General features: G+C 39.1%; 1 protein-coding gene across 2 annotated transcripts in view; it reads right to left on the reverse strand.

The window, feature by feature from the left end:
• usp40 (ubiquitin specific peptidase 40) overlaps positions 1-10,010 on the reverse strand; it is a 139,297-nt gene extending 129,287 nt beyond the window's left edge. Inside the window, exons 1-3 of one of the 2 annotated variants that reach the window (XM_072578554.1) lie at positions 9,718-10,010; positions 4,908-4,950; positions 4,297-4,657 (exon numbers count right to left, since the gene is read on the reverse strand). In XM_072578554.1, the coding sequence (XP_072434655.1) occupies positions 4,297-4,501 (205 nt within the window). In that variant the 5' untranslated portion in view covers positions 4,502-4,657; positions 4,908-4,950; positions 9,718-10,010. The remainder of the gene's footprint in view (positions 1-4,296; positions 4,658-4,907; positions 4,951-9,717) is intronic. The other variant, XM_072578553.1, reaches the window with a different exon arrangement.
• Positions 10,011-12,402: the final 2,392 nt, after the last annotated feature.

Genomic DNA, 12,402 nt, shown 5'->3' on the forward strand with positions numbered 1-12,402 from the left:
CTATCCTTTCCTTTAGTCCGAGGAAAAGTATTTTAGTAAATTGCGTATCCGAAGGTCCCCCAGGACATTCAAACTGGCACAGGATAGTCATGGAATATATCCCCCTTGATTTCCTTACGAATATGGTGCACCAAAAAAATGGAATTATTTTATAAAACATGGCAACCATTGTTGAAGAACATCAACACAGATATTTCGGCCATATTGTCCAGGGCTTTTGCTTAGCCGTGGTAATGGTTCTGGCTGGTTCAGGGGCCCCCAGGAAGAAGAATCCCGTATAAATACGGGTTTTATTATGACTGGATATAAATCTATTTTGAGCATGTATCTAGTTATTTAATTACCTTGTTGTTTACGGTTAGTAATGTGTGATATTCTATTTTATGTTTTGGTTGTTCATAGAATAGATTAGTAATTAGTTGTTTTTCTTTAATTTTATATTGGTGTTGGTATTATTTTTGTAATTTTGTAAAAAAAACTACTTTTTAAAATAAAAATATATCTATTAAAAAAATTACAGAAAGCGATTTCTCTCATTGCACTCGCCAATGAATTACAGACCTTACATCAGTCAAACTGTTGTTGCTGCTTTCAATGGATTTCCATTCCCCTGTTCATTGAGTAATTTCAAGTGACCACCTCCAAGGAATTTTCTTTAGTTTTTGTACAGTTTCCTAAATACATGCACAAAAACCTGTTGTTTCAATTATTTTTTTCCTTTGCCAAACCAGCACACATTTCCTGGAATCCTTAGCTAGCTGTGGAATGCATGTCTCTGACTACAGATTGTGTCCCTCCCACACTGAGGTGTGGTAGCACATATGCCAAGCAGTTTCTTCTCTCTGTTGACCACACACTAAAATTGCTGTCTGTCTGTAACATTCATTGATTTGTAGAGATGCCTGTAACATGACTTTAAAAATCACTTCCCCATCATTCTTCCACAAAGCAAAATGAATCACATGGAATTTGTATCTAGGTAGAAATGCTAGTTAGATACTTTATATGCAGCTCTTGATTTTTAAATCTTTGAATTAAATGGACAGTTAACAGCTTGAAAAATGTGTTGCTGAAAAAGCGCAGGAGGTCAGGCAGCATCCAAGGAGCAGGAGAATCTTACCTGCTTGCAACCCGAAATTTTCAACATCTTTCTGGCACTTTAACAAAATGCTGCTTCTGCTGTGGTCTCCAATAGTGAACACCACACACCATAGCTTCAGTGATACTGTCTGATCTCGATTTGGTCTTTAACCACCCCTGGCCTGTTGTCAAGTAGACTTCAAAACAGATCATATGACCTTCCCCAATTAACTTGACAATTTTATAACCTCAATGATAATTTTTAAATCCTGACATTATTTTGCAATTTTCTCTCATTATTTTACATTCTGTTATCATCTTCCCATTTAGCACAATCTTGACCCAATTTCTTGCAAGGATGTGTCACAGCTTCTTCACTTTTCAGTGTTTTTCTCCACTCTGGGACTCAAACCCATCCTCATAATTTCATATCAGTTGGAGACAAGTAATTTTAGTTTCAAACACTGTATCTGTTTGTCTCAGTAGCCTGGAATTCTGCTGCTGCATTCTGTTTTGACACCCGCAGCTTAGAATCTCCAAGGAAGTTCAACTAAGACGTATAAAATTTATGTTTAAAGCATTTCAACTCTTTTCTGTCAATCTAAGGTTTACTGTTTATTTACTTTCAAAGTCTTAGTTTTTGATTCTCTGGACATAGCTTTAGTCAAAATGGTAATTTCTGCAGCAGATTACAAACAGTTTCTGATTTCATTAGTATACTCAGTTTGAATGTATTTCACTACCATACCTACTTTACCTCAAGCTAATGCATTTCCTAAGTATGAGATTGACATAATTAATGGACAGCTTTGACAATATTCCAACAATAAGAGGCCCATTGATTAAAGCATAGTTCGAAGTAATTCTATACGATGGAACACGTAAAACAACTTCCATCAATACCTTATATCGAAATGTTTTATAGATAATCTATAGAGAAACTTGCATCTTTTGCAAGCATTCAGAGCTAAACCAATACAGTATTTCAGAGAATAAAAGTCTTTTTTCTCCTCTGTGAAAAGCAAACTAATTCACCTTCAAATACATCTTTAAAGTTAAACTTTACAGTCAGGTTAAATACATTTAATGGTACTGGTTTGTCATAAACTTCACTCACTGGTACAGAGTTTTCTGGAGCAACACAGGACATTCCTACAAAAGATATCAGCTGAGCTTTCAACTTCTTGTCTTTGCTTGCCCCACTTTATAATAAAAGTAATACTTTGTTCTCCTCGCATCAGATTTATTGGCTAGCATTGTCTCTTTGACTACTCTGAGAAGAGCCATTTTTCATTTCTGATTCTAATAAATGTTCTGTTCACTATTATCTCTTCTGTCCAAAGCTTCTCTCTTGGGTTTGTAAACCTATGTGTTGTGGGATAATCTGTAATGATCAGCCAAAACAACCACTTCCCTTATTTTATTAACATTATAACCTTCTCAGTGGATCTGATTCCTAAAAGAATATGGTATTCAATTATTCATTAAGAATACTTGTCTAAGATTTCCAAAACAAAAACATAAATTGCTGGCGAAATTTAACAGGTCAGGCAACATCTGTGAGAAGAAAGCAGAGTTAACGTTTCAAATCCGGTGACTCTGCGTCAGAACTTTCAATCCACATCTTATTTCTCAGCGACTGCCTCTGGCTCAGACTCACTACATGGATTCCAACTGAAGTTTCATCCTTTGTAATTTGAAACCACCCAGACAGGTTCCCTTGAAGAGTCACTGGACTCTAAATGTTAGCTCTGCTTTCTTCTCACAGACCTGCTGAGTTTCAAGAGAAATTTCCTCTCTTATTTCAGAATGCCAGGACCTGCGGTTCTGTTTTACGTAAGGTTTTCAAAATCCAGATCAAACTTCATCGAGGTATACCATCAAACAAAAACCAATTATCAAAACCCATTTCTTCACCTTTTGAAAATTCCATAAAAGGTTGATATTCCCTCTTCTCATCAAATTTCTAATTTTTGTCTGAAAACTTCTGAAACTAATATACATTAAGCACTGCTCACTGGGCCTGCACTGGAAAAGTGCAGTGGTCTTGCAGGGGTAAAGGAGATTACAAAGGATGAGGAGAAAAGTCAGGAAAGACTTGAGTGAGAATTGAGGCATTGGTGAATTAAGGTAGGTCAGTTGGCACAAGGGTGATGAGTGAACTAGACTTAATGCACGTTAGGATACAAACATTAATGTTTTGAATAAGCTCAAATTTACAGCAGGTCCAAGATGGGAAGCCAGTCAGAAGAGCTTTGGATCAGTGGAGACTAAATTCAACACAGCAACAGAGAGAGGCTGAACAGGCTGAGGCTGTTTTCCCTGGAGCGTCGGAGGCTGAGGGGTGACCTTATAGAGGTTTACAAAATTGAGGGGCGTGGATAGGGTAAATAGACAAAGTCTTTTCCCTAGGGTCGGGGAGTCCAGAACTAGATGGCATAGGTTTAGGGTGAGAGGGGAAAGATATAAAAGAGACCTAAGGGGCAACTTTTTCACGCAGAGGGTGGTACATGTATGGAATGAGCTGCCAGAGGAAGTGGTGGAGGCTGGGACAATTGCAACATTTAAGAGGCATTTGGATGGATATATGAATAGGAAGGGTTTGGAGGGATATGGGCTGGGTGCTGGCAGGTGGGACTAGATTGGGTTGGGATATCTGATCGGCATGGACGGGTTGGACCGAAGGGTCTGTTTCCATGCTGTACATCTCTATGACTCTATGGTTTGAAGTTTGGTGATGTTAGAAGTTGAAGTAATGGCATTGCTGTTGAACAGCTTATAGAACTGGAACTTAATTCCAAACAGTACGAGAACTCTAAAGTTAGGAACAATCTGGTTAAGCCTCAATGGCCACAGAGATAGAATGAGATGATAGTTATAAAAATGGAGTTTACAGAGATGCCTGGAATTAATGATTTGGGCCTTCCCAAGTAAAAGTGAAGGAAAGTTCTGCTCATTCAATACTAGATTGTTGGATAGAAGATACTTTCATACCATCAGTCTAGACTGGTCCCTCCAATAAAGTCTTGTGTGCACCAACCTATTGTAATACTTGTCTTTTGTTTTATTTGAACATTATCAACATCAATCACTGAAACACAGACAGGCAGTAATGAAATGACTTGCATTTGCAAGAAAAAAAAACCTGTGTATAAATAATTATTATATTCTGATCACTCCTAAGCTTTTCCCCCATTTCACTTCCAAATAATTTACCTCGGAATTCAGGTGTGTACAGCAAGGTTTGAAGCAGTGAGTTGAGGTAGCAGGTGCCCCCCTGGTTTTTGATTCCACTGAGGTTACTGGCTGCCCGGTGTGGTGGCGGGTCAGTATCTTTTTTCCTGGATTTCCACCCATTCATAGTTTTGTTCTCAGACACAAATCCAACATCTTCCTCTTCTTCAAACATGTCCCCAAACATCCTGAAGAATTCGAGGCACACAACCTCTCATATGGTTGCTTTGGCCAAACAAACCAAACTTGCAGCTCTAAAGTTTATGCTATCTCATTTTTAGCAACATCAGTTGTTTTGATTTGTGGATAGCTGCAGATTTGAAGTTCAGACGGTGTATTTCCCCTGAAACAAAGAAAATATTTGCAAATTATAAAATCAAAGAATGATACAGTACAGACTGAGGGCCTTTAACCAGTAGTGCCTGCTGTTGGTTGAACTAACCCATTCCCCATCTTTTTCTCCACTGATCTTATCTTTTCTCAAGTGTTTATTGTACTCTTTCCACCATTCTTTCAGGCAGCCCTTTCTAGAATACAACTCACTGAGTATTTAATGTCCCTTCACGTTCACCTCTGGTTCTTTTGCTACTCACCTTAATGGTGTCCTCTGGTAACTGATCATTCGCCTTCCTTAGTCTATCAGAGTGCATTAAAAAATAAGTAACAGCATTAAGGGTTAACCAATATATATTCCGTGATGACAAAAAAATACATCAGGAATTTCTAATTAATAGCTATTTTTAAAAAAAATAAAACTATCATAATATGATTCTTGATTTATATTCCCGAGTTGCTCATATCCAGCAGTTTAAGATTGTTACACTGCAATTAAGAGTTAAGAACAATTAGATAACCAGAGTATCAAGCCACTGAGGGTGAAATATTAAGTCAATGAAGATTCCCAATTAGCAAGATTTACACAAAGTATAAACTAGGAAAGCAACAGCCATAAGTACACTATAAAACAAAAAAAAAGTGCTGGTAACAGTCAGAAAAATCAGACAGAATTTGCAGACAGCACAGACAAGTTTATGTTCAGGAACACATAACTCAACTACTGCCAGACTGAGGGGTTTCTGGGATTTGGAGAAACCAACTTTCACTGGGTTCTGAATTCTCATGATCTCAAGTGTTGCTTAGGGGTCTAAAAGGGTTACTCCTGGATTGAGTGCAGCAAGTACCATCTCCTATGATGATATCATTGGGACTTGGTCAGAGGTACAGCTTGTAAGAGAGAAACCTGTGGTTAATATGATCCCAATAGTCTCTGTAATGGTGTAGCTCATATTCATGCAATCTGAAAATAATTTCTGTAAATACTATGAAGTTCATATTGTTTACTCATCTAGACTTTTCTAATTAGATCAGATCATCAGATAGCCTAATCTTCACGAGACACTTTCATAATCGAAGGAAGCCATACATAACACTAGGTGCATGTACATTTATATTCTGGCCGTTTGAACTTACTGTAATGAGTAATTGATCATTAAGAATAAAACTGGTCATGGAATATATTCCCCATTGACTTCCTCAAGAATATGGTGCACCAAAAAACGGAATTATTTCATACAACATGGCAGCCTTTTTTGAACTACATCGACACATATTTCGGCCATATTGTCCAGGGCCTTGTTTAGCTGTGGTAATGGTTCTGGCTGGTTCTATTCCTGATGAACGGCTTTTGCCCGAAACGTCGATTTTCCTGCTCCTCGAATGCTGCCTGAACTGCTATGCTTTTCCAACACCACTCTAACCTAGAATCTAATGGTTCTTGCTGGTTTGGGGCCCCCAGGAGGAGGAACCCCATATAAATACGGATTCTATTATGACCTGATGTAAAGCTATTTTGAGCATGTATCTAGCTACTTAATTACTTTGTTGTTTACTGATAGTAATGTATGATATCCTATTTTATGTTTTGATTGTATAATAGATTAGTAGTTAGTTGTGTTTTTTATTTTATATTGGTGTTGTTATTATATTGTAAAGTGGAATACACTTGTTTGTATTATTTTTGTAATTTTGTTAAAAAAATCTTTAAAATTTTCTTTTTCCAATAAAAATACCTATTAAAAAAAAGAATAAAACCAGTCAATTCTTGCAAATCATTGCAGATTCATCTATTTCTGTTTAAAGCTTTATGGCCACTTATATTACAACCAAGATTTGATCATCCTCTTCAGGTACTCATTCATGGAGATCCAACAGTCTTAAAATCTTACTACAATATAACCTGATCATAAGGTTCAATACACCAGGAACAGCAATAATAAAGTTTCTGCAGTTTACACTTAATGAGGTTTAACTACAGGTATTAAATATTTCATTTTTTGGTATTTGGACAGATTTAGCTTATTAATTGGTGTATTTTATTAATTTCAGCAAGTGCCCAAATGTCTCAAAAGTAAGGAAATTATGTAGATTTGACAATGATCGGTAGAGAGTTGCCACATTGACCCAGAGCACCTCTCAACGTAATGGTGCTTATAGTCATTTTTAATCAACATGTACAGATATGTTATGACATGTCTGGGACAAGTAGAACTTGAACCAGACCATAAGAGCATTTAATGATATTTATGTTGTCAATGTGAAGGTGCCAGTATTGGACTGGGCTGGACAAGGTCAGAAGTCACAAAGGAGTAGTGTCCCGAAAGCTTGTGATTTCAAATAAACCTGGTGGACTATAACCTGGTGTCATGTGATTTATATTTTTGGGTCAATAGAACACATTGTAATATAGTGACATGGTTTTTTTCACTATTATATTAACAAACAATCTGCATTAAATAAAACAACAGATATATGGATTTTTTGAAGTTGCTTAGAAGTGTAGATCAATAAAAGTGCTTTTCACCTCAACATTGAGGTGAACCATGAGTCTACAGCAATTTGAGAAACATCAATTTGCTGAAATGCTATTACTTTAGATCCTTCAATCAAATTTTAAGCAGTCACCCCAATCACCACTTCCATAAATGTGTTTTTATTTAATAGAGTAAGCTTAAAAACAGATTCAAATCCAATATAATCTTTAAACAAACATATTAAAGCTCTATGAAATTATACTTTAAAGTTTACAGAAGTATTAACTGTATTAGTTACAGGAATGCTGTGTATGTACCCAAAATGTTATAATCATTGTGAACCAAGTTGGAGTGTACCTAAACAAGCAAGGTCTGAGGTTGAAGATTGCATTACAACCTAAACTGACAAGAACTAAGGAATTCCTAAAATCTAGTAGCACTGAGCACGAAACAATAAAGATTACCTCTTATAATTTTCTCTCCAATGTTCTGCATATGTCAATTCCTTTTAGCTACTATGTTAGCTAACACTAAATGGCTCTCTTTTCTCTGGCACCATTCCTCCCATCTTCAAGACTACTATTACTGCCATTCAAATTCCCACTCTTGATTCATTTCAATTTTGATAATGCAAAAGAACACACCAGAATAAACTGGAGTGAAGAATGAATTTAGCTGAAACAAGTAAGTTGTCTGTTAAGTACAAATGATAATAGAAAGTGGCAGATAATATATGGTTGCAGGAGTTAGAAGGATAGTGATAGCTAGATATAAATTTATGGGCTGATTTGCTGATGAAGGGTTCTTGCCCGAAACGCGATTTTCCTGATCCTCGGATGCTGCCTGACCTGCTGTGCTTTTCCTGCACCACTAATCTAAAAAAAAGATATAAATTTATGATTATGGATGGTTTTAAAAAGAAAACTTAAATTTGGACAAAACTCATCAGATTCTAGTTTCTACTTTCCTTTATGCGTCAGAAACCAAGATAATAAGTGGACTTCGGCTTAGTTGGAAGGTAGATGTCACAGAATGGTTGTAGATTAACTACACTGAATGAAAGGATGGCACTAAACCAGATGAACATGGCATACAATGACAGATCTCTTGGTGAGAGTAGCTACAAGAAGCAACCGTTTGCCCTATCACAGACCTTCTCTTGTGTTTTTCTTCCCTCTCCTTTTATTTGCAGAAAACCTATAACATTTATAAGTTCTCTCAGTTCTAAAGAATTATGCATTAATTCTTCATCTCCCTTTCTACAAATGCTGCCTGTCTTGAGTATTCCCAGCATTTTATGCATTAAAGACATTCAAAGTTCAGCATTCACAGTATTTTGCTTCTGAATAAGTAGGATGGATGAGTGGGATTGAATACAATTATTGTAGCCCAAAAGGTGGCCATTCAACACATCTGCACCAGCTCTCTGAATGAGCATTTCCACATGAAGTATGTTCTCTGCCTTCTTTCTGAAATCCTGTGTTATTTCTTTTCAAAGAACAGTCTAACTTCCTTTCAAATGCCTCAAATAAGGCTGCTTTCACCAGACTCTCAGATACTGTATTCCAGACTCTCGCTATGTGAAAAAGCTATTCTCAAATCAATTTTGCTTCTTTTGCCAATTACTTTAAATATGTGCCATCTTGTTCGCAATCCTTTCACAAATGGGAATAGATTAGATTAGATTAGATTACTTACAGTGTGGAAACAGGCCCTTCGGCCCAACAAGTCCACACCGCCCCGCCGAAGCGCAACCCACCCATACCCCTAACCTAACACTACGGGCAATTTAGCATGGCCAATTCACCTGACCTGCACATCTTTGGACTGTGGGAGGAAACCGGAGCACCCGGAGGAAACCCACGCAGACACGGGGAGAATGTGCAAACTCCACACAGTCAGTTGCCTGAGGCGGGAATTGAACCCAGGTCTCTGGCGCTGTGAGGCAGCAGTGCTAACCACTGTGCCACCGTGCCGCCCTAGCTTCTGCCTGATCAGGCCATTCATGTTTTAGAATATCTGTCAATCTGTCACTTTGGGTTTCTCTCCAAGGAAAGCAGTTCTAACTTCTCCAGTCTATCTTTATAATTGCAGTTCCTCATCCCTAGAACCATTCCCATAAAACATTTTTGAGTGTGGCACTCAGAAACAGAATGCAGTACTTCCCATGCTTCCAATAGTATATGAGCCCCATTTTGCAGCTTGAAACTTAACACAACATCCTAAGAACTGGGAGTGAAAAGAAAGGACCTCTTCCTCTGCAAGTGCAGACCTGCCCGTCTGTGCAGGATGGAGTTACTAAAACTCGAGTTTTCCACAGATATCACAGAGCTAAAATATCAGCTTGAGACACGACTTGGGACCCTGAGCCACACCTTTGGGAAGTTGTGTGGCTATGTAGAAAAGTTTTCTAACCACTGGAAATAAATCAAAGCAGATTACACCTTTGAACTCCAAAGTCTCAAATTAAAGATGTAGTGTAGCTTAAGGCACACGAGAAGAAACTGATGTCTAAAAGGTTCTTTTGTGTCTCCCAGTTAATAGCTGCAACGGTAAAGGTATGCATAAAGACATTATTAAGGAAAACTCTTACCATTCCTACAGTTCCACCAGTCTGTAACTTGTATCGACAAATTGTAGAACCTTCCAGAACAGAAAAGAAGCACATTTGGGGAGGGGGAGGGAGGCCAACTTCGGGCCCAGGAGCACGCACTTCAACTAGGAACTGAAGCTATTTTATTCTGATTTGATTTCTATCCCGATTTTTGTCTAACAGTAGTGAAGGAAGGGTTTGAATTCAGTGAATGCCTGGCATAGATTTAACTCGCAGCAACTGCGTCTCCCTGGGAACCCCCAGACGGCCATGACTGCTCGTGGCCGGTTGACTGCGCCTGCGTCGCCGCGCTGCATTCTGGAATCTGTAGTTTCCAGCGCGAGGTTTAGTACGGAGACGATAGGGGTGACGAACTACAATACCCAGCTGCCTGTTAGACAGAGGCGAGGGTTTGTGGCGGGGAGGGAGGCGAACTTTGAAAGGCTGGAGCGACTTGAAGCAATTCGTCAATTCCTTTTCACTGTAAAGTCAAATAGATTTAACATCTAAAGATGTGTCTATGTATTTTGTTAGTGTACGGTTCGTGGAGCCTTACTGTGAAGAATATGGGTCAATGTCTCACTTACTGGACTGAAGGAGTACTTCCAGAGGTGCCCTCTTTTGGATGAAACGTTAAGCCAAGGCCCCAGTTGCTGCTGGACTTGTATGTCAAAAAAAAATCCTGTGGCAATAATTCGGAGAATATGTATACCTCCGTAGTTCCTTCTGACACAACGGTAACTAAAATTCAAAAATATTTAATTATTTGAAAAGGGCCTTGAGATCTCCCATGCTCGTGAAAATCACAATACAAATGCAATTAAAAATCACACAACACCAGGTTATAGTCCAACAGGTTTGTTTGGAAGCAATAGCTTTCGGAGCGGTTCCCCTTCATCAGGTGGAGCAGGATCATAAGACACAATTTATAGCAAACGATTACAGTGTCTTGCAACTGAAATGATATATTGAACAAACCTAGACTGCTGTTAAGTCTTTCATCTTTTAGAATGGGTTGCCAGTTTTGGTTCATTAACATGTAAATCCCAGAACTTTGTTTAAGTCACATTCTTGAGATAACAAAGTTTTGTAAACAAAAAGTGACATCTCAGCTCAGACAATGCATTAAAGGTGTGAGGTTAGAGTCTGTCTGTATCCCAATCTTGAGTCAGACTGATTTTGTTTCCAAAGTAGGAATTTATAAAGTATTACATGGATTTTGACTGCCTGCAGACTGAGTGTTTTTTGAGCAAAATAGAATGTAACTGCTAATATAATTCTGCAAATGCAAATTCACCCCATAAATGTGTGTGTGTGTGTGTGTGTACGTGCACATGTGAGAGAATATGTGTGCATGCTTGGTAAAGTGTGTATGAGTGATGGAGTATAAACTTGTAAGAGGGTGTGAGTGTGCTGGATATATGTGCATGTGTGTGAAAGAGAGCATGTGTATGAGAAAGTGTCTGTGTATGTATGTTTGTGTGTGTGAGAGAGAGAATGTATAGTGTAGTGGGGTCACCTGCAGTATGACATGAACCCAAGGTCCCGGTTGAGGCCATCCTCATGAGTTCCAAACTTGGCTATCTGCCTCTGCACAGCCACTCTGCATTGTTCCATATTCCAAAGTCCATCTTGGAGGATGGTCTCCCAAAGATCTGAGGCCGAATGTCCCTGAGCGCTGAAGTGTTCCCCAGCTGGGATGGAACACCCCTGTCTAGTGATTGTTGTCCATTCATCTGTTGTCGTAGCATCTGCATTGGTCTCGCCAATGTACCATGCCTTGGGGCATCCTTGCCTGCAGCGTATGAGGCAGACAACATTGGCCAAGTCACATGAGTACCTGCCATGTACAAGGTGGATGGTGACCCCATATGGTGATATCCATGTTGACACTCTGACCCATCTTGCAGTGGTTGACATGATAGGGTTCTATGGTGTTGTGCTCCATGTTGTCCTGAAGGCTGGGCAGTTTGCTGCAAACAGTGGTCTGTTTAAGGTTTGGCAGTTGTTTAAACGGGAGAAGTGGAGGCGGAGGGAAGGTCATGGTGAGGTGCTCATCCTCATTAATATTGTGTTGCAGACTGTGAAGAACATGCCATAGTTTCTCCACACCTGGGAAGTACTGGACAATGAACGGTACCCTATCAATTGCATCCCATGTCTCTCCTGAGGAAGTTGTTACAATTTCACGCTGTGGCATGTTGGAACTGGCGATTGATGAGCATCGTACCTTGTTCTAATGAGGGTATCCTTGAGCACGTTCAGGTGCCCGTAGTGATCCTCCCCATCTGTGTATGCGTAGGGCTTGTCCATAGGGGATAGCTGTTTTAGTATGTTTAGGGTGGAAGCTAGAGAAGTGCAGCATCATGAGGTTATCTGTGGGTTTGTGGTAGAGTGAGGTCCTGGGGTGCCCCTCATTGATGGAGATGCGTGTGTCCAAGAATAAGATAGATACTAAAGAGTAGTCCATGGTAAGTCTGATGGTGGGATGAAACTTGTTGATATCACTGTGTAGTTGTTTCAGTGACTCTTCATCGTGGGTCCAGAGGATGAAAATGTCGTCAATACATTTGGTGTATAGTGCTGGTTGGAAGTCCTATGCAGCAAAGAGGTCGTTTTGAGCTTGTGCATGAAAATGTTGGCATGTTAGGGTGCAAATTTGGTCCCCGTGGTTGTTCCGTGTGT

This window comes from Chiloscyllium punctatum, chromosome 10 (assembly GCF_047496795.1).
Source record: "Chiloscyllium punctatum isolate Juve2018m chromosome 10, sChiPun1.3, whole genome shotgun sequence".
In the NCBI taxonomy this organism is placed as follows: domain Eukaryota; kingdom Metazoa; phylum Chordata; class Chondrichthyes; order Orectolobiformes; family Hemiscylliidae; genus Chiloscyllium; species Chiloscyllium punctatum.